The sequence below is a fragment of the Petromyzon marinus genome, chromosome 29, assembly GCF_048934315.1.
Source record: "Petromyzon marinus isolate PM22_M1 ecotype Great Lakes invasive population chromosome 29, UKy_Petmar_22M1.pri1.0, whole genome shotgun sequence".
In the NCBI taxonomy this organism is placed as follows: domain Eukaryota; kingdom Metazoa; phylum Chordata; class Hyperoartia; order Petromyzontiformes; family Petromyzontidae; genus Petromyzon; species Petromyzon marinus.
In genome coordinates, this window is record NC_133695.1 from 12,094,423 (window position 1) to 12,117,054 (window position 22,632).

The 22,632-nt window shown below is 51.0% G+C and overlaps 1 protein-coding gene across 4 annotated transcripts in view; it reads right to left on the bottom strand.

The window, feature by feature from the left end:
* LOC116947147 (spectrin beta chain, non-erythrocytic 1-like) overlaps nt 1-22,632 on the bottom strand; it is a 175,982-nt gene that overhangs the window by 12,966 nt on the left and 140,384 nt on the right. For all 4 annotated transcript variants that reach the window (XR_012945592.1, XM_032962583.2, XM_076070404.1 and 1 more), the window contains 12 exons: nt 22,526-22,616; nt 18,747-18,896; nt 15,494-15,757; nt 14,160-14,384; nt 11,917-12,006; nt 10,934-11,209; nt 10,244-10,374; nt 8,317-8,521; nt 4,900-5,274; nt 2,759-3,003; nt 1,070-1,208; nt 208-292 (listed from right to left, as the gene is read on the bottom strand). Coding sequence is in view for 3 of the 4 variants with exons in the window: in XM_032962583.2 (XP_032818474.2) it covers nt 208-292; nt 1,070-1,208; nt 2,759-3,003; nt 4,900-5,274; nt 8,317-8,521; nt 10,244-10,374; nt 10,934-11,209; nt 11,917-12,006; nt 14,160-14,384; nt 15,494-15,757; nt 18,747-18,896; nt 22,526-22,616 (2,276 nt within the window). In the remaining variant the exon portion in view is untranslated. The remainder of the gene's footprint in view (nt 1-207; nt 293-1,069; nt 1,209-2,758; nt 3,004-4,899; nt 5,275-8,316; nt 8,522-10,243; nt 10,375-10,933; nt 11,210-11,916; nt 12,007-14,159; nt 14,385-15,493; nt 15,758-18,746; nt 18,897-22,525; nt 22,617-22,632) is intronic.

Below are 22,632 nucleotides of genomic sequence, written 5' to 3' on the forward strand. Positions count from 1 at the left end.
TGTAAATCGCTTTGACGTCGTTTTGATGTTCGTCATTACACCTTTCATGAACGCATCCCCGACATAATCTGGGGTATGACTGTGTTTCTGAAGCCAGTTCTCAGGTAACAGCGGGTACCTACATAGAGCCAAGTCCTGAAAAAACATCAGCAGCAAGTACATTGCACATACGTCCAGAGCTACCCCAGGTACATGTGGGATACTCACAGATCTGCAGCCAGTCCCAACGATTATCCCACATGTCCAGCATGGTCCGTCGCTTCTCGTTCAGCTGCTCCAGCTTTTCCTTAATCTAAAGCAAAAACAAAGGTTACGTTATATATCTATACAGACGGTAAAGGATAAGTCGACGAGGCTGAGCGAAACAGTTGTAACAGTTTCATACTGTTTCCCGCGTCAACATTTTTTTTTTCATTCTCACCACCGTGCACCCATAACGCCTCTCTCAAGGTTAAAGTCACTCGAAATGCGCTGCAAAATGTTAATCAAGCACCCAGAAAAATGTTTCAACTCTCTTGGCATTGACTCGTAACGTTGATGGGATGGCCGATGCCGCACGGTGTTCTGTGAACAACAAAAAAAACCGAATCGTCCTGGGCGCAACGAGTCCCACGGACCACTTCCACCCGGCCTTGAGGAGCCACTGGTCGAAGGTGATCAGTCGATGAGACGACACTGCCACATACCACTGCTCTCTCCGCGATGCAGCGCTTCACAAGGGCTGCCTAACTTGTTTAGATTGGTGTCCGCAGAAGCACACCCGCGGCAGAGCACCTAGCTCACGATCAGAAAGGTCACAAGAACAAATCCCGGCGGAGGAATTGCTCTGCTCATGATTTCTCTTGGGGGTTGATAAAAAAAAAGTATCACCGTGTGGGAAATCAACAGCGGTTCCCTGCCAGACGAACGTGAATTTCTACTCATGACCTGTGACTGCCAATAGACACGAGCCACCACCTAACGTTTGAAGAACTGTGACTTTTTTTGCAAGGCACGACGTCTATTTGGGCTTTGACGGCCTGCGTGCTCAACGCGAGGCCAATCTGCGAAACGTCTCGCGGGCCTCCACCTCTTGTGCGGCGTCGTGATTCCTCGCGATGAGCGATTTTCCCAGGTCAATGCAGGCCGCGAAGTTATCGTCGCGGGCCTCCACCTCCGCCTTGATTCCCTGGTGGTAGTTCATGAGCAGCTCCACCGCAGACACGTCCCTGTCGTCAACACAAGAGCGCCGCTCACGAGGGTCCACGGCGACGCTCAGGCCTGCAGAGGGCCCTGCATCAGGAACAACAACTCGGGAGAGACCCTGGGCAGCACCTCCTCGCCACAGTTCCGCCCGCGAGAGTTTTCCAAGTCTGGCTTAAACGTCACGAATGACAGCCCGGGAATCACTCGTCGCAGCAACTGGGAATGGCCACACACGGTTGGTATCCAAGTAATTAAACAGCTGTGCACGTACACGTGAAGAAAGGGCATTTATGGTGTTGTAGGTTTCACCCTGACCACTTTGAAACACAACCATACCATATATTTTCCAGATTACAAGACACATCCCCCCCCCCCTTGTATTTTAAAGAAAAAGGTTGTGGGTGGTCGTCTTATAATCTGGTAGGGGTGTGTGTGAGACCAGCTTTGTATAACTTTATTGACATCGGGCACAAGGTTGGTGTGCATCTGATCTTTCGGAGCGTCTTATAACATGGAGAATACGGTATTAACTCTCACGGATTTTTATTATTGAGAAAAACTACGCAAGAATGTACATTGTACTCTATACTTTGATCATAGGAGGAGTGTGACTTCTATATTTGGGGGGGCAGGGGTTCACTTTGTCCCTCACATTAGGAATCGTGGGCGTATATTATTTTCTTGTTTTTAATCTGAATTGTAAACGACTAAAAATAAATTAATAAAGGTGGCCAGTAAAACGCGCAGATTACCTCCCTGCTACAGCGAGCAGTGGGGTTCAGCTCATCTTGGTTGCCGGCCCTTAGAGAAGTCATTTAAATTCCACATTCACATGGAAGGGGCCAGACATCCCACAGCGTGATGAGTGTTGACTTTCCACAAAGTCACACGCATTATTATCAACCCTAGTGAGCTGCCAGGCTGAGCGATCTCCCCACCGGGATTTGACCTCACAACCGTCTGATTTGGATGCCCGACCTGAGGTGGAGCTGTCGATCCACAATTCCCAGTCGGGGGTTGACTCATTCCTCAGTCTCTCTGGGGTTGATCAAATTAGTTACCATGTGGTGGAAGTTTGAAAGTGTTTTGTTCTGTAGATAAACTGGTCCCTGCCACAGAAACGTGGAATTTTCACCGCTGACTCAAACCCACACAGATGGGGCTGAGTGCCTCCCAAATGTTGGTTTGAGGACTGAGAGAAACTTGACTTTAATTTAGTTATACGGGAAAGAGCTCTCATGCTCAAATGAGCAATGAGGCTTTGTCTGCTCACCTCCCGTTTACAACCTTGAGCCAGTGGTGGAAATTCCGCGTTCCTACGGCAGGGGCGAGTATGCCCATAGGACAATCACCGTCGGCTTCCCCACAAGGCGGTACTTTATTTTAATGGCCCCTGAGAGGGGGATGAGAGGCCGAGCCAAACCCCCAAGCGGGATTTGAAACTCGCAAGCCTTGCCACCACGAGCCACTCGCTCCACCCACCGAGCCACTTGGCCGGCCTCCCTCCCTCACGCGGCAGAATTCACGCAGAGAGACGTGCGGCGCAGGCAGCAAGACGCTAAAGCCCTCGCACCTGGGGGTGTCCTGGGCCTTGATCTGTCGGATGATCGTCTCCATCCACAGCATGAGGTCGCGCACCAGGCTGAAGAAGTGGAACCTCTCGCTGGCCTGGGCGAGGCTCAACCGGTGGGCCTTGCAGGCCTCCTGCAGGGCGGTCCACGAGGCCACCACCTTCTCCTCCTGCCTGCGGACCTCGGGCGCCTTGTCTCCGATGTCGCCGCTCAACAGCAGAGAGCACTCCTCGCGCAGCTGCTGCACCTGAAATGAGAAAAAGGGCAGAAGCCGCCAATTGTAAATGTTGTTGTGGGTTTACTCTCCAAAGCATCAGTGAGTGCTGAACTAGTAACTAAGTGGAATGTTTCATGTTTACGTGACAAACCTTACTAATTTGCTGTATCGGGTGGTGGTGGCGGGTATAACGACGTATTTATATTTACGCGATCTAACCCAACAAAAGCCTCAATTTTAGAAGCTGCTGTGTTGATGTGCAAGTGCCCAATATCACCTCAACTGAGATGGGGGCACAAGAACACGGAAGGGCAAGCTCCTACGCCCGGCTTAGTAAGGGTCACTCGCAATTCAGCCCAGTTGATGAGGCTCGTAACAATCCACCCTCGGCCCACGTAACTGCACGAATTGTCACAATTCAGGACGTGACTTGAAATGAAGAGTTGAATTTTTTTTGGTCTGGTGTCGTCTGTCTCGCATCTTGTTGCACCGAGGTGACTTTGTGGAAGTGGGCCAAGCCGCTGACGCGTGCACTTTTTTGCCTCCAGGGAAAGGGGACCAAGAATGATCCCCACGGCTCCCTCGTCCTCTTCGCACTGCTCAACTTTGGCATTCCTTCCCATTTCCTCTTGTCCCAAACTCTTGTAATAACCTTGCTGAATTTCAAGAGATGAGTGTCAACTCTTATCCATTACAACTTTGAAAGCCCCGTTTGTTCCATGCTGCTTCACCATTTTGGTCCATTGGACCTGTGCCCACCAACTGTGCAGTAAGTAAAAACAAACGCTCTACGACAGCCTAAAAAGGTCTACGGAATTTGCTTCGGCCGTTTCACCGCAACTCGCACGGCCACTCCTCCAGCACAGCGCCGCAAGTCAACGGAACCCCTCGTGGGGAAGCTGGCGAGTGGGACGCTACCCGCGCTCCTAGCTACCCACACTCCTAGCTACCCACGCTCCTAGCTACCCACACTCCTAGCTACCCACACTCCTAGCTACCCACACTCCTAGCTACTCATGCTCCTAGCTACTCGCACTCCTAGCTACCCACGCTCCTAGCTACCCACACTCCTAGCTACCCGCTCTCCTAGCTACCTGCACTCCTAGCTACCCGCACTCCTAGCTACCCACACTCCTAGCTACCCACACTCCTAGCTACCCCCATTCCTAGCTACCCACACTCCTAGCTACCCGCTCTCCTAGCTGCCCGCACTCCTAGCTACCCACACTCCTAGCTAACCACACTCCTAGCTACCCGCTCTCCTAGCTACCTGCACTCCTAGCTACCCGCACTCCTAGCTACCCACACTCCTAGCTACCCACACTCCTAGCTACCCCCATTCCTAGCTACCCACACTCCTAGCTACCCGCTCTCCTAGCTGCCCGCACTCCTAGCTACCCACACTCCTAGCTAACCGCACTCCTAGCTACCCACTCTCCTAGCTGCCCGCACTCCTAGCTACCCACACTCCTAGCTACCCGCACTCCTAGCTACCCACACTCCTAGCTACCCACGCTACTAGCTACCCACGCTCCTAGCTACCCGCTCTCCTAGCTACCCACACTCCTAGCTACCCACACTCCTAGCTACCCACACTCCTAGCTACCCACACTCCTAGCTACCCACGCTCCTAGCTACCCACGTTCCTAGCTACCCACACTCCTAGCTACCCGCACTCCTAGCTACCCACACTCCTAGCTACCCACGCTCCTAGCTACCCGCTCTCCTAGCTACCCACACTCCTAGCTACCCGCACTCCTAGCTACCCGCACTCCAAGCTACCCGCGCTCCTAGCTACCCGCTCTCCTAGCTACCCGCGCTCCTAGCTACCCCCACTCCTAGCTACCTGCGCTCCTAGCTACCCACACTCCTAGCTACCCACACTCCTAGCTACCCGCTCTCCTAGCTACCCGCGCTCCTAGCTACCTGTGCTCCGAGCGCCAGCAGGTCATGCTCCAGCGCCGAGTGCATGCGCTGCAGCGATGCCACGTGGTTGAGGTCCCGGCCCGACTCCTCGGGGATCTGCGCTCGCTTCTCTTGCACGCGGCCCTGCAGCTCCCGCGCGTCGTGCAGCAGCTTGTGAATCCGTGCCGAGCCCGCCAGGCCCCGCTTGCGCGTGGCCATCTTCTCGAGCAGCTTGCGCCACGACGCGTCGAGCGAGGCCTTCCACTGGCGCACGGTGGGCGAGTCAGGGTGGCCCTCGCGCAGCAGCTCGTCGGCCGCTTTGCCGAAGGCGTCGACGCGCTCCTGCCCGATGCCCTCCGTGTCTCGGGCCAGCTCCGTGAACTTCTCCTGCAGCATCTGAGCGAGCAGAACATGCACGTCGCCGATACAACGACTTGTTTAAAAATAATACGAAACCACTTTGTATTTCACTAGGTACGGCCCCACTGAGCTACAAAGCTGTTTTTCAGAAGCAACCTGGCCACAATTGATTGCTCAGCGAAGTGGCTTTTCAAGTGGAAACTTATAGCAGCCAAGTACTCTACATGCATGTTTATTCTAAATGTGGAGGGAAAAACACGGAGTAAAATCCACCTAAGGGGAGAGAGAACACAACAGGCGTCAGGGTTGGGATCGAACCCACGACCTCCTGCATACCAGGCGAGGTAGTTAACGTCTCCTAGCCACCTCACGAGTGCTGCGTAAAGTGAACAATCGCTCCGTGATGTGGCTGCCACTGCATTGACAGCGATGCACAACCACAGTTAACAACACAAACACAAATCTAAGCACACAAATCAATTCCTTGTCCTGGTCAAATGTGGACAGGTGGCAACTCTACTTTTACTGAAAAACATCGTTGCCATGGCCTTAAAAGAACATACAATAGGTCAGATTTTACGATACTGGCTCTGGTGCGTAGCCACACTGATGATGTGCAATGAAGAACGGCCATTGCTAGAAATGTTTCTCAGAAATTTGCGTGGTGGCAGCAGGAATAGATTTTGCACCGAGATTTGGCAGCGGTATTGTGTGGAACGTCAACACCGTAAAACAGTGAAGAGAGCTGTCTGATTGAGAAATATGTCTGGGTTTGGTCTACAGTAGAAGAGGTGGTAGCCCGAGTAGAAAACATTTAGGTCACCTTCAGTAAGACGAGGAGTGAGTGTATGTGTAGTTCACTGTGGGCAACGGTGTAGCTATTATGCTGCATTTTAGAGCCCAGTAAGATGATGCAAAACCCGTATTTCCACGTGTGTCGGTGATGCTAAAACGGATGACACTGCATGCCGTTCGAAAGGAAGATATGCGGGGCTCCAGATCGATGGCAACACGATTATTTAAGAATCTCTGTAAAACGAAACGACATGTACATCACACTGAGTAGGGCCTGCCCCAGGCCTCCATTGTCCACGTGGCTGACATGCTTCAGTCCCGCTCAGCTACCTACTGGCCGAAATCGAAATTGACCGCCCATTTACATACACGTGTACATACAAATAGGGGTGGGGGGAGGGGAGACCTTATAAACTAACCCAACTTAAACTATTGCCACAACGAGGAAAAATTTAGATGGCGGCCATTTTAAGTCGTGCCACATGAGCGTAACAATTGAACCTTATGGCAGGACCCCGGGGTCTCGAATAAACGTAAGTGAAAATCTATGTATTTATTTTTGGCGACTCTGTCCCACCGCGCACATAAACCCACCTGCCGCGGATCATTCTGTTGTCATAATACAGTGAAACTGCTCTCTTATCTTCATTATTATTTGTGACCTTCCAATGTCTGCAGGCAGGATCAATCGATGACAATCCTATTATCTGTCGATGACAATCCTATTATCTGTTTGATAATACGTCTCTTGTCCATATGCATCTGTGCAGACAGGTTTTTTTTTGCGGTTAAGCCATAGTCCCCACATACCACTCGTATCAATGCGGATATGAGGAGCGGTGACCCACTCTGTAGAGTAACATTGGTATAAACACTTGTTACAATATGAACAGCGCATTGAAAACGCGTACTATTTTATGTACCGTTTACAAAGTGTGTTCACAAATCCACACTGAAAAACACGATGATTGACAGAGGGGTGTAAATTATTTGTTCTCTAGTGCATTTAAATAGAGGTACTTCAGCTAAGTAGTTTTCAGTTGTAAAGGCATAGTTTAACAAGACAACACTTGCCACCATCCTTCACACCCAATGGTGAAGAAGAGCAAAGTTTTTGTTTACATTGTAATATAATGTTTACATTATATATAATATATAATATAATGTTTACATTGTAATATGTTTACATTATATATAATATAATGTTTACATTGTACTATAATGTTTACATTATATATAATATATGTTTACATTGTAATATAATGTTTACATTATATATAATATATAATGTTTACATTGTAATATAATGTTTGCATTATATATAATATATGTTTACATTGTAATATAATGTTTACATTATATATAATATTTATAATATTTTTACATTGTAATATAATGTTTACATTATATATAATATATAACATAATGTTTACATTGTAATATAATGTTTACATTATATATAATATATAATGTATACATTGTAATATGTTTACATTATATATAATATATAATGTTTACAATGTAATATAATGTTTACATTATATATAATATATATGTTTACATTGTAATATAATGTTTACATTATATATAATATATTATTATGTTTACATTGTAATATAATGTTTACATTATATATAATATATATTATAATGTTTACATTGTAATATGTTTACATTATATATAATATAAAATATGTTTACATTGTAATATAATGTTTACATTATATAATATATAATATGTTTACATTGTAATATAATGTTTCTGCGAGAGCCGGGGGACTTATGGGACCCCGGGGTCCCGCCATGAGGTTCAATTATGGAGCTCAAAACGTGCCCCTTCAAGACACGTGGCTGTATAGCGAGGAGCTGTGAGATGGGCAAGCACACTGCCAGCCCTGGACACGGAGGGCGCCGCAGTGGCGAGGAGACGTTAACCACCTCGCCTGGTGTACGGGTGGTCGTGGGTTCGATCCCGACCCTGACGCCTGCATGTTTGGAGTTTGCACGTTCTCCCCGTGGTCGCGTATATTTTTCTCCGGGATCTCTAATTTGTCCCTCCACATTTATAATAAACGTACATTCAGAGTATCTGGTTGCTGTCAATTTCCACACAATGACAAGCCACTTCGTTGAGCTATCATTTGTGATAGCCTGGTCGCTTCTGAAAAGAGCTGTATGAAGCTCAGAGAGCCCGACCTGGTTAAATAAAATATCCTATTTACTTTTAGACTGCGTGAACACAGGGAGCCACAGAGGCAGCAGCGCGTGCTGCACGCCGACTTACCGTCACGTGCTCGTAGTCCTGGCCCAGCTCCGGGGAGACGGCGAGCACCTCCTTCTCAGAGATCCACTGCTGCAGGTCCTCCACCTCCCGCTGCAGGTGGAAGAGCCTGCACAGCCCCCCCGCCCCGACGTGCCTCTCCTGCACCAGCTCCTGCAGACTGCGGTACAGCCGCTCCACCTGCGACTGCTTGCTTCTGATCTGCTCGCTGAAACGCGCAGACCAACCGCCGGCCGGCGCGTTACCACCGTCGCCGCCGCCGCCACGTTACCAACCGGCACTGCCACCACATCACCACCCCCACCGCCACGACATTACCACCAATACCGCAACAACACCACCCAATGCCACGAAATCACCACCACTGCCAACACATCACCACCACCACCACCACACCACCACTAAATCAGATTAGTTAATGTGAGCCATTGATATGCGTGAATAGCTTACGCATATGTACACGTGTATGATATTCTATGATAAGTTGGCACAGTAGGTGGCACAGGTGGTGCATCAGCCAGTCATCTCAGTCAGGCAACCCAAGCACCTGGGTGGTGACATCACCGCCACTTGGTGGCGAATCGCGGCTGTTGTTGTTGTTGATATATGGCCATGCTTTCTGCTTCGGATATTATGGGTCTCCAAGAATGGCGGAGCTCAATGGAAAACAATTTCGATTAAAAAATTTCCATACATATAAAACCAATATACAATGTGTGGAACTTTGAGATGGAGAGCACACTGCCAAAGCTGGGCATGTAGCCGTGACTGCGTGAAGAAGAAACGTCTCAAAAAAATCAACCTGACTTAGAACTTTCGTGACTGCAGGAATTAATATTCTATGGTTCTTTCGGGAAAGTCACGTGACTTTACCGAAAGAACCAATCAACTTGATTGGTGCAAAATGTGGACCTACGGTATAGCCACGGCCGATATGTTCCGTGCAGAATTTGGGTGACCTGCGCGTGAGCTAAGCGGTGAAGCCGATGATGAAATTCCCATTCGGGTCGCGGTGCGACTCGAGTGGCCGGTAACTCCCTGTGGGTGGGGGGGTTTTTGTCACCGAGAGAATGACGGCACAAGTTTGTGTTTGGGCTTCATTAAAAGGCTGCCAGTCGTTGTCGCCTGCACGAGGTCCCCACTTGGCTGGGGCAGGGGAGGGCCCTAATCCTTCCCCCTTCGTGCCGGCCACTTTCATGTGGTTCCGCCGATCCGGAATTGCTCTTCGCGGATTTTCTGTTGTAGCCTGTTGTTGGAATCTTCCGGTGTGGTTTTCCGAGCCCGCAAGAAAAGGCTGCCATCCGGCGTGACGCCCCCCCTGCCTGTGGCCAACAGAGATCAGGTCAGGGGTCACCCTGGCCAAAGCCACCGACGCCAGCTGCACACGTCAGCGCTTTCTCCCCTCCACCAAGACCCCACAGCGGCTGATGCAGTCGACATGAGGCGACCTCAAACACCCGCCCTGACAGTCTCACACTATCTGGCTTTCTACTCACGTGAGAGACCTGTAGACTCCCACAGCTACCTATACACTTACGCAGAGACTCACAGACTAGCACCAGAGACCCACAGACTCGCAGAGACCCATAGAACTGCCCTGGCAGCCTCCCACCCTCTGCTCCTAGGTTTCTCCGCTCGGTCGCCAAATGCGCGGCGAGCCCGTCTCAGTATCAGGCCCTCCTCCATCCTGCACGCTTCCTATCCAGTGCAACCCTTATTGCGGATACAACAAACGACAAAGCTGCGGACAACACGGACGATGCATGTGTGTACGTTGAACCTCTTCCGCACCGTACGTAGCCGACCGTGCTAATCGGACGTGCGGATGGCTACAGATACAAAGAGGAGGGTCGGCGGAGAGGGGGTGGAAGTTCACGCCGTTTGCCGAGCGCAGGGAATGGACGGTTCGGTGGACGCGCTGCTGCTCCACCTGTCGGGGTGTGCGGCGTCCACCATGGCCCGCGCGCCATCCCCAAGGCGGCGCACGGCGTCGCCGTAGTCCACAACGGCGCGCTCCAGCTGGTCGCAGCGCGCGAGCTGCGCCGTCGCGCTCGCCTCGTCCTGCGCACAAACAACAACCCCTGTTGAAGCCACGCTCCACTCACCGCTGTCACCCCTCTGTCTTCGTGGGCCACCGTGTGTAACAATCGCACAGGGTTGCACTCGTCTAAGTCCCAATGTCTTTTATTTTTTTCTTTCTTTCTTCCTTCCCCGGCAACTCACTAAAACGTAGCTGCATCTGGATGGTCTCGTGACGACGAGTAAGTACATTCGACTATTTAAGTTCTTGTTAAAAAAAAAATTCGGAAGCAACAACAAACACGACCATTCAGTAACCCTAGCAACCATGTCTCTCTCTCTCTATACCCTCTACTGTCTGCCAACTGTCTCAAAGCGCACGGTACCAACCTCTAGGCCCTGGTGACGTCACGCGCAAGTTTTCTATAAACCTTCCTCAAAGAGGAAGTCTTGATGACCCTCAGTAAGGTTTGTCCCTCCGAAAAAAGCATTACTATTACCATCATCATCATGATCACCGACCACGGTATTTATATCGCCGTAATATTGAGCGGCGCATCACACCGCCGTCGCGACAAGCGAGGCTGACAACAACCCCCACCTTGGCCTTCTCCTGGGTGATCATGTGCAGCTCCTGCTCGTCCATCCAGGCCTCGGCCTGAGCCGCGTCGCAGTAGAACTGGTGAGCCCGCAGCGCCGCCTCCAGCCGGCCCCGCCGCTTGTCCACCTCTTGCCCGAGGCGGGTCCACGTCGCCTTCAACCCCTCCAGGCGGTCGCCGCCGCTGGGCGGCACCACCCCGCGGGCCAGCAGCGCCTTCCCCCGCTGGTACACCTCCTCCATGCGCGGACGGTGGCCCTCCGTCTCCTTCTGCAGGGTCTGCAAGGCACACACGCCGTGTCGGCTTCGTCGCGTCGCTCGCTGGTCACCGTCACGGCGGCGGGAACCTCACGGGGGTCGGGATGCCCTCTCTCAAAGGACGTCTGTGGTATCTGGCACTGGAATGGGATTTGTTTATGAGTTATCCAAAAATGCTGGCAGAAATGCTCGTCGTAAATGGCCGTTTGCTCTGCCGGAGAGTGCGTTGCGACCCATTTCTGGAGAGGCAGCGGCAAGCGTCTCGCTTCTTCTGCCACTCATCGGCGTTGGTTGTCAGCTGACCGACTGCTTTAGTGGCGCAGCAGTGCGCGCAAAAGTGCCCAGCCTGGCACCGCTTGTACGGTCCACAGGACGCGCACTCAAGACTTCTAGTCGATGGAGTGGCATGGAGCAGCATCATTATTGGATTAAAAATGCACGGTAAACGAACACAACGTGCAGCGTTGCAAGGTGACACGTATGAATATATGTTGAACTGTATGTACGTATGTTGAACTTATTTCGCACCATACGTAGCCAACCATGCTAATGGGAGGTGCGGGAGCTAATTGGAGGTGCCTTTCCAATCGCACGTATATACATCAAAATATAATTGTCCCTCTACACAGCATTAAAAACGACACACGCCTCTTCTCCATCGCTGCCAATGGCACGGTGGGATGACGCCCCTGCAGATCCCACAGAGAAGGAGCGAAGAGCCACCCTACCTCGTTCTTCTTGATGAGGAGCTGCGTCGTTTGCAGGTTATTCCCGTGGTCGGAAGACGTCGCGAGTGGCATCCGCTCCTCGATCCAGAGCTGATTCCGGGGGGGGGGGGGGGGGAAAAAAGAAAATGCAATTCACGAGTGACGTTAGCGACGGTTACCAGGGTCCCGCTTTGCTCAACGGAGTCACTAGCTACAGGGCGAGGAGCGCGTGGTAATGGGACCCACATGGCGCTGGGTAGCGCGCATTGAAACGACGCACGGACACAACGGCATTTTGTACCCACTCGAGGAATAGGTCTGTAAAGCACCCGTCATGTAGGCTCGAACATAGCTGGAGGGTTAACGATTCACTGGCGCCACACATAATCCAGGATCAGAATCGTATTCAAGATTCCATGATTATTTAGTATCGTGGTCAATGTGAGTGGCCTCTACTCACTGCAGGGGTTACGCAAATTCCTTACCAGCCACAACCAGCAAAGATTCATCGCAGATTCTCAAACATGTGATGTTATGCATATGTCATAATCTTAATTATCAATCATTAATCGGTTAACTGATGCAGCACTACATCGCAAGTGCTGCGGTGATAAACCGACACCGGCCATAGGTGAACTTATTTTAGCAGCATAACTTGTAAAGCTCCCTCATGCATGTGGATAACACTGGGAGTCGGTGGCATTAATCACGTGAGTATATAACAATCAACTGATACGTTTAGGAGTTTTTAAGCGACGCTTGGCAACTTATTCTAGGCCTAATAAACTAATGAGCAGGGCTGGCCCAAGTCACCGGACTGCGTAAAGAAAGGGCCTTGTGTAGTGAGTGACGTCCGCAGTCCACAGGCTTCAGGGGTGATGCGGCACTGCTCTCGCGCCGTATGGCACAGGCTCACACAGGCCCCAGAGAGCCTGCACACGAACGAAATGCCCCTTGGTGCAGACACTGGCTCACGCATCCTCGCTCAAGAGCTGTTCACTTCCTTCGCGTGTGTGGCAGTGTGCCCGGGCTTCAACAACGGCAGGGACTGCGAGTTCAAAATCCTGATCGTGGGTCAACGCAACACGTCGTCCCAACGAGGTCGATCAAATCGGTAGCACTCAACAGTTGTCCCCAACTTGTTCTGAGGAACAAAAATGTGAAATCTCCACACCTGGCTCAGGGTCTCAAAATGTTCGTGAGCACCACCACCACCACCCACCCCCCCATGCTCATTCTACCACTGAGAAACTTTCTAGATTCTTCATAATAGAGGTTTTTGGGTTAGATCGCGTTATTTATAAATGTGTCACAACACTCCACGACCCGACGCGGCCAATCAAAAAAAAATGTGTCACGTTGCCAAAAGACAAAATAGTTCACTACTTTAGCCCACCGGGGTGTTGAAAAGTGGATCCACAACATTTACAATTTGAGTTGTACGACGTTTTGCTGGAAATTACATCCAGTATCTTCGGGCGATTTGCCAGAATAATGAAGCTATCCACTTGCTTCCGGTCTTAAATAGTACAGGATGACGTCATCATTGTTGAACCCCATCAGAATTCGAGATCAGAAGCGGGGGTGGTGGGGGTGTATGCAATTATGTATTAGATCAGTAATCAGCCACTTAGCATGTGACTCACCTATAAGGAATTGCAATGTGTTGTGTATTACTTAATACGCTTCCAGGCTGCGCTGAGTCTATAGCTATCACAGCGATTGAAATTATTTGAATTCTTCTCAATTTCAATTGATTCTCTAACTAATCTTGGCCAGTAATAATTAGTTCTGCATAACACTTCAACGGTATCAAAATCAATTGAATGTCCTTGTTAACAAACATGCTCTGCCACTGCTGACAGCTGCGTTTGGGAGAAGTAATGTTACTTTGCGCTAATGTTACGTCCCGTCTGTCCAATATAACACTTACCGCATAAGCAATTGATCCGATATACACCTTCTGTTGATAACTTTGGTAAATCATCTATTTTTTTAATATTCTCCCTCCATTCTTTATCCATCACTGTGGGCTTCGCAACATCCCATAACCCACTCGTGACCCCTTACCCTGCTGCGTACGCATCACATGGGGCCCTGCCGCAAGCTTGCCTGCTGGGGTCTGTACAATGTCTTCTTCAGCGGGGCCTGCTCGTGAACACCCACGGCTGCACACCGACCCTCGCGTCTCAAGTTGCCGGCGCCAAAACACTTTCAATGGGGGGGGGGGGGGGGGGGGGGGACGCCGGAGCTGCAGCGCTCACCATCTCGTCCTCCAGGTCTCTGTTGAACTGAAAGCCCTCCTTGGAGGCGAGCAGCCGCTCCCGCCGCCGCGCCAGCGGCCCGGCCACGTGGTGCACCCGCCGCTCCAGCGCGTGCCGCTGGCCGGCCACCTCGGGGCCGCCCTTGCCCTCACGTTGCAACGCTTCGGCCTGGCCGGACAGATCCTCCGCCTCCTTGGCACGCACCTCCACCTGCTTCTCGAGCAGCTGATTCCGTCGAGGCACGCACGGGGGCGCCGTTAGTCGGACAAGCACGGCCCCCGGCTATTTTACTCCCGCCGCTCGCGTCAGCAAAAGCGGCCACGTGTAGGGGTGTTTTTTTTTTTACTCTCCGGCTCTGCGCACTCCTGCGGGTTGGGTTGAGGGAATCTCCCCGAGAGTTCGAACTTAATTTGCCGTGCAAGTTTGCGGACTCATCGGACGAGCGATTTCTGACTGAGCATCACCAGGTGGATTGCGTTCAAAACAACCACCGCCATTCGCCACTAAGTGGCGGTGACGTCACCACAGTGCCTGTGCCAGGCCAGGTGCACGTTGAGGCCACGTGAAGTGTCGAACGCCCGCTGGCAGGAGGTCACGGGGGCAGACCCAGGTGCCACGGGTTCGAATGACTGAGATGACTGGCCGATGCACCACCTGTGCCCCCTACTGTGCCAACTCGCTGTGTTTTAGCCACCCGGCGCTCCGCTCGTTGTTGTGAGCGACGCTCCTCCGCCCTCCGTTGTTGTTGGATTGCGGTCACTGCCTCCTTCCAACACGCATCGTTGTGTGCGTGGCAAAACACTTGAGAGGAGAAATGCTCAACTCGCAGCGCAACCCAGAAAACTCCACTCTGACAGAAGGCAGCGGCTGCTGTGTGAAAACGTACCTGTTAATCAAAGCAGGCCAGAATGTACCGGTACTAATTACAAAACGGCGACGATGCCACGCTTGTCAAAAACATTGTTACCAACTTGTCCAGGTTTGACCCAAAGAGTACGGGAACTGGCATGATTCAAAACTCATTTCTATATTGACAAACTCATTTATTTAGAACCGCTTTTTGCGTTTAGCTTGTTGTCCTTCTCCGCACCTCCGATTAGCACGGTTGACTACGTACGGTGCGAAAGAAGTTCAACACAAATACAAAACACGATCCAAATGCAGGTGGCAGCTAATTTCATTTGCACCGAGGTCCGGTACCGGCGGTTGTGTTGAGCGTCATAGCGGTCAACTGTACAGTGCTGACAACACACACCTCGTGCTCACTTAGAGATGCATCCGGCTTCGGGTCCGCACGGGAACGGCTGGCGGCCCTGGTCGGAAGATGTGCACACCTGTTGCTTGTTGAGGAGGATGTTGACGCTGGTGAGGTCCTGCCCGTAGTCGTCCGACTGCAGCTGGTTCTCCACGTCCCCCAGCCAGTTGTCGAGCGCCGAGCAGCTCTGCGCGAGCAGCTCCGTGCGGTTCGCGTCAAACAGCTCCTCGGCCTTGTGCTGCGTGCAGCTCTCGAGCTGGCACCATAGCGCCTGCAGCTCTCCCAGCTTCTCCTGCACCAGCGAGGCCGCGCCGGGCTGCTGCTGCACCAGCACGGCGCCGGCCTGCCGCAGCGGGGGCGACATTGACGGTGCCGCGTGAGCAGGCGAGCCGGGCTAGCTTGAGCAGGCTTTGTCAATTTAGGCCGGCTTCGTGATTCGACTTCCGATGTTGTCGCGTCCACCGGCGGTGCCCACCGATGCACGCCGGCGCTCCATCTTGTTATAGCGGTTGTAGCCTCCGGCATCGTGAAATGCACGCCGCTGGGACTAGGCAGAAGCTCCACTGCTCCACAACGTAACAAGGCCCTTGGCATTTTGTATGCAAAAAGTCAAATCGATTTCCTGCTCTGATTTAACAAAACTATAAAATTAAACAATTTTTATTTTACCAGGTAAGGCCCACTAAGCTATGTAGCCCCTTTTTCAGAAGCGACCCAGGTCACAAATGACAGCTCAACCAAGTGACTCATCACGCGGACAATTATAGCAGCCAAACACTCCAAACGCATGTTTCTAAATGTGGATGTAAAAACCAAAGGACTTGGATAAAAATCCACACGACCACGGGGAGAACACGCAAACTCCAAATATACAGCAGGCGTCAGGGTCGGGATTGAACCCACGAACTCCTGCATACCAGGCGAGGTAGTTAACATCTTGTCACCGTGGCACCACAAATGACCATTGAGGCATTGGGACCACTCTCCTGTTCACAGCCAGTAGCCAATGTTTGGAACTCCACATTCCTATAGCGAGGGCGAGTCTACTATCCATAGGACAACCACTGTTAACTTAGCCACAAAGTGGTAGTCATTTTGTTGACTCCGGAGGGATGATGGGCTGAGGCATCCACAAACAAGGATTTGAAATCGCAACCTCGCAATTGCGAGCCACTTGGTCTGTGGCTTAAGTTTATAGTGTAAATGGAAAGTGGCTTAAACTTAAAAAAACTATTTACGTGCTTTTGAGAACAGGACATATCATCTAACTCCTTTACAATCGCGTAAAGCATTCACAATCTACTCCAACTACACACGTCCCCAGACTACATAAGCGCATTTCTGTCAACCCATCACGGATTACCCCGTATTCTTGTACAGGGAAATTGAGTTTTCAGGTCCATATGGCGTACAGCCGTTTCAATACGGGCAAAAACATGTTTTGTCTATCAGTTTGTGTTTCTCCCTTGTGATGGGACTTTGTAGGATGAACGTTGAGATTTATAAGGGGCACGGGGTGACCAACAAGGTCTGAATTGGTCTGTAATAAGGTAGGGCACCGATAAGGGCTTGACAGGCATGCCAGCGTCGTTCACGTATTCATCTAACGCGTACTTTGGGGATGGAGATCACACTCACAGATGCACACTGGTTGTGATGACATGAAAACCGGAGACTTACGTGCAGAGACGACAGAGTGTCGTGGGCAGAGAAAAGACTGAGTGGATGTTACTTCTGCCGTAGGAAAGCAGTAAGGAGGTACAAGAGGAGATTGTGAAGAGCATTAGGACACACGTGCTAGAGGACATCTCAAGGGTTAGGGTAGAGAGTTGCAGCAAGCAGCACATCATTGCGATACTCATATAGCAGGGTGGGTTAAGAGGCCTATGTGGGCAAAAAGGCCTTTTTGTCCTGGTGCTCGCACGTTGTTCGTCTGTTGAGCTGCAGACACGAACAGCAGAAGCAGCAGGGCCTCTATAGAGTGGGGCTCCCATGTGCACCTCAACCTGACCGTGGCTGATGACGCCACTTCAAAGAAAATAACAAAAAAACTACGACGTTTCGATCACAACACAAGCGTTCGTCATCAGGAAGACGACCGCTTGTGTTGTGATCGAAACGTTGTAGTTTTTTGCTATTTTCTTTGAACCTATCTACGTGACTTTACTTTACCGAAAGACCCAATATGAATTCCTGCAGTCACGAAAGATTTAAGTGAAGTAAAGCTCTTCGTTTATGCAGCACTGTGTCTCAAGACCCTTCGTCAGTAGGGCCCTGCATTTCTATTCGGCATGTGGGTGGCAAATCCATTACCGACCGATAAATATAACCCACCGCATTAGAAAGAGGAATACCATTCAAAGCGCCACACAGATGGATTAGGGGAGTTGCTGCCAAGTGGGGACCCTGGCCGGATCCGTCCAAAGCACATACGATGATGCATTACACATGCCCATAACAAAGACTGGCACAACTCCAAGAGATAATGAACAAAGCACAGGGTCAATTCCCTGCATTCATATACAAGAAGGGGGAGGGGAGTGGCACAGTGGCTAGTGCACTGCACTACAAATCCGGTGACCTGAGATTGATTCCCGGCCATGGCTTCGAGTGATATTTGAACAACACCTGGGCCTCCGTTCATCAACTCGCACTGACCAGCGTTGGTGAAGTATGGTCAAAATAGTCATTTATCCTGAAGTGAATTGTCAAAATGGTGAATTTGTTTTATTGTCATTATATTTACAAAAACGAGTAATTTAATGTGTAAATAGGAACTATAATGGATGTCGTTTAGCTTATTTGATATCGTTCAAACACACTCAATCTTCTTCTTCTTCCGTTGTACGGCTGCTGATGTAGATGCAGAGCAACAACTACCATTTCACATCCAGGTGGTCAAGCCCAGTTAAAAACCGCGTCAGGAGCAGCGAAGTGTACCGCTGTGATGTCCCCTTCGTATTTGTAATTAGACTCGGTCAGCTACACTGACGTAAAGGCACCCAATGTACATACTTTTTTTTTAAATCCTCCAAAAGAGGGATTCACTCCAAGTGACTTTAGGAAGACTCATGAAAACACCAGACTGGTGAGACCAATTAAACGAAGCAAGTGACGACGCGGGCGTGCGGTGTAGCCAGAGACAGACAGAGCGAGAAGCAGCAGCGAACGACGCTGCTGCCTCAAAGGACCACGCACGCGCGTAGCGAGTGTCGGAGCGTGCGCGCGTGAGCGAAACGAGAGCCAAGTCTCCTTCTTCCTCCGCGAGCCGCGCTAGCCGCCCAGACAGCGCCGGGGCGCCCACACGCACGCACGCACACACACACACACACCTCTTTGACGTTGTGCAGCCACTCCTGGTTGGAAGCGAGCTCCGCCATGAAGGCCTGGTGCTTGAGCCACTTGCTGTGCAGGCCTCGCGCCTCGCCGCAGGGCAACGCGTCGCTCGCGGTCACCATCTTCTCGCTGATCCACAGCCTCAGCTGCTCCGCACACGTCACAGTCACATCGTGGCGCAAGGCGTCAGAGACGCTGGCGTTGCCCGCGCCATTCTCACATCGCGCGGCTATCGCCGAGGCGAACTGCTGCCGGGGCTCTGCCCAACGGTGCCAGTTTGTGAGCGATCTTGTCTCATTCCGCAAACTTGGACCGCGATGCCGGAACGCCGTGGCCCTGCTCGTTGTCAAACAGCGTCACGGGACCTGGGACTCGCGCTGCGGTATTTTTTACGTTTGAATTCCACGCGCAGAATGAAGCAGGGCGGCTGCTGGGATTGAACCGACCGCTTGCCTCCACACTCATTCCGCACCTCCGATCAGCACGGTTGGCTACGCACGGTGCGAAAGAAGTTCAATGTGCATGCGTACATCATGTACGCGTGATCACAGCATCAACGTTTTATCTTCCAAGCATAGCACTGAAGAACCACCGCACCCATCACCTGCTTGAAATGAAACTACGCTATGTGAGATGCCACACAATGTGTTTATTCAGGCTCTTTTTATGTATGTATTTACTTCTGATTTAGTTGTGAGTGGCTGGAGCAATTCCTGTGTAGTTTTTTTTAATGAAACCTACAGAATGATGACCAACGTTACACTCTGCTTGACACGCGAGTTGGTAATCATCTCGAACCACGTGTAGTCACAGTAACACATTGTAACAGCACGTACTACTGGGAGCACACACACCGTCATCATGGACCACGTGTAGTCACAGTAAAACAGTGTAACAGCACGTACTCCTGGGAGCACACACACCGTCATCACAGACCACGTGTAGTCACAGTAACACATAGTGACAACACCTAGTCCTGTGTGCACACACACCGTCATCACGGACCACGTGTAGTCACAGTAACACATAGTGACATCACCTAGTCCTGGGAGCACACACACCGTCATCACGGACCACGTGTAGTCACAGTAACACATTGTAACAACACCTAGTCCTGTGTGCACACACACCGTCATCACGGACCACGTGTAGTGACAGTAACACATTGTAACAGCACGTACTCCTGGGTGCACACACACCGTCATCACGGACCACGTGTAGTCACAGTGACACATAGTGACATCACCTAGTCCTGTGAGCACACACACCGTCATCACGGACCACGTGCAGTCAGTGTAACACATAGTGACATCACGTACTCCTGGGTGCACACACACCGTCATCACGGACCACGTGTAGTCACAGTAACACATAGTGACATCACCTAGTCCTGTGAGCACACACACCGTCATCACGGACCACGTGTAGTCAGTATAACACAGTGTAACAACACCTAGTCCTGTGTGCACACACACCGTTATTACTGACCACGTGTAGTCACAGTAACACATAGTGACAACACCTAGTCCTGTGTGCACACACACCGTCATCACGGACCACGTGTAGTCACAGTAACACATAGTGACATCACCTAGTCCTGTGTGCACATACACCGTCATCACGGACCACGTGTAGTCACAGTGACACATAGTGACAACACCTAGTCCTGTGTGCACACACACCGTCATCACGGACCACGTGTAGTCACAGTAACACATAGTGACAACACCTAGTCCTGTGAGCACACACACCGTCATCACGGACCACGTGTAGTCACAGTGACACATAGTGACATCACGTACTCCTGTGAGCACACACACCGTCATCACGGACCACGTGTAGTCACAGTGACACATAGTGACATCACCTAGTCCTGGGTGCACACACACCATCATCACGGACCACGTGCAGTCAGTGTAACACAGTGACATCACGTACTCCTGGGTGCACACACACCGTCATCACGGACCACGTGTAGTCACAGTAACACAGTGTAACATCACCTAGTCCTGTGTGCACACACACCGTCATCATGGACCACGTGTAGTCACAGTAACACATAGTGACATCACCTAGTCCTGTGAGCACACACACCGTCATCACGGACCACGTGTAGTCACAGTGACACATAGTGACAACACCTAGTCCTGTGTGCACACACACCGTCATCATGGACCACGTGTAGTCACAGTGACACATAGTGACAACACCTAGTCCTGTGTGCACACACACCGTCATCATGGACCACGTGTAGTCACAGTGACACATTGTAACAACACCTAGTCCTGTGAGCACACACACCGTCATCACGGACCACGTGTAGTCACAGTAACACATTGTAACATCACCTAGTCCTGTGTGCACACACACCGTCATCACGGACCACGTGTAGTCACAGTAACATATAGTGACATCACCTAGTCCTGTGTGCACACACACCGTCATCACGGACCACGTGTAGTCACAGTAACACATAGTGACAACACCTAGTCCTGTGAGCACACACACCGTCATCACGGACCACGTGTAGTCACAGTGACACATAGTGACATCACGTACTCCTGTGAGCACACACACCGTCATCACGGACCACGTGTAGTCACAGTGACACATAGTGACATCACCTAGTCCTGGGTGCACACACACCATCATCACGGACCACGTGCAGTCAGTGTAACACAGTGACATCACGTACTCCTGGGTGCACACACACCGTCATCACGGACCACGTGTAGTCACAGTAACACAGTGTAACATCACCTAGTCCTGTGTGCACACACACCGTCATCATGGACCACGTGTAGTCACAGTAACACATAGTGACATCACCTAGTCCTGTGAGCACACACACCGTCATCACGGACCACGTGTAGTCACAGTGACACATAGTGACAACACCTAGTCCTGTGTGCACACACACCGTCATCATGGACCACGTGTAGTCACAGTGACACATAGTGACAACACCTAGTCCTGTGTGCACACACACCGTCATCATGGACCACGTGTAGTCACAGTGACACATTGTAACAACACCTAGTCCTGTGAGCACACACACCGTCATCACGGACCACGTGTAGTCACAGTAACACATTGTAACATCACCTAGTCCTGTGTGCACACACACCGTCATCACGGACCACGTGTAGTCACAGTAACATATAGTGACATCACCTAGTCCTGTGTGCACACACACCGTCATCACGGACCACGTGTAGTCACAGTAACACATAGTGACATCACCTAGTCCTGTGAGCACACACACCGTCATCACGGACCACGTGTAGTCACAGTAACACATAGTGACAACACCTAGTCCTGTGTGCACACACACCGTCATCACGGACCACGTGTAGTCACAGTAACACATAGTGACATCACCTAGTCCTGCGAGCACATACACCGTCATCACGGACCACGTGTAGTCACAGTGACACATAGTGACATCACCTAGTCCTGTGAGCACACACACCGTCATCACGGACCACGTGTAGTCACAGTGACACATAGTGACATCACCTAGTCCTGTGAGCACACACACCGTCATCACGGACCACGTGTAGTCACAGTGACACATAGTGACATCACCTAGTCCTGTGAGCACACACACCGTCATCACGGACCACGTGCAACACATAGTGACAGCACGTACTCCTCTGATTAAGTTGTGGAGCGACTGGAAAGGCCACGCATGAGCAATCCCTCTGTATTTTGTTTGAATGAAACCTAGAGGATGATGACCAACGTTAAGCGTGAGTTGATTGTGAATCGTCACCTCCTGGCAGTCTTGCAAGAACTTCTGCAGGTCCCTGTTGTCCTTGAGGAGGAACTGAAGTCCCCTGGCAGTGTCCTGGTTCTTCGCGTGCCTGCAACAAACGACAA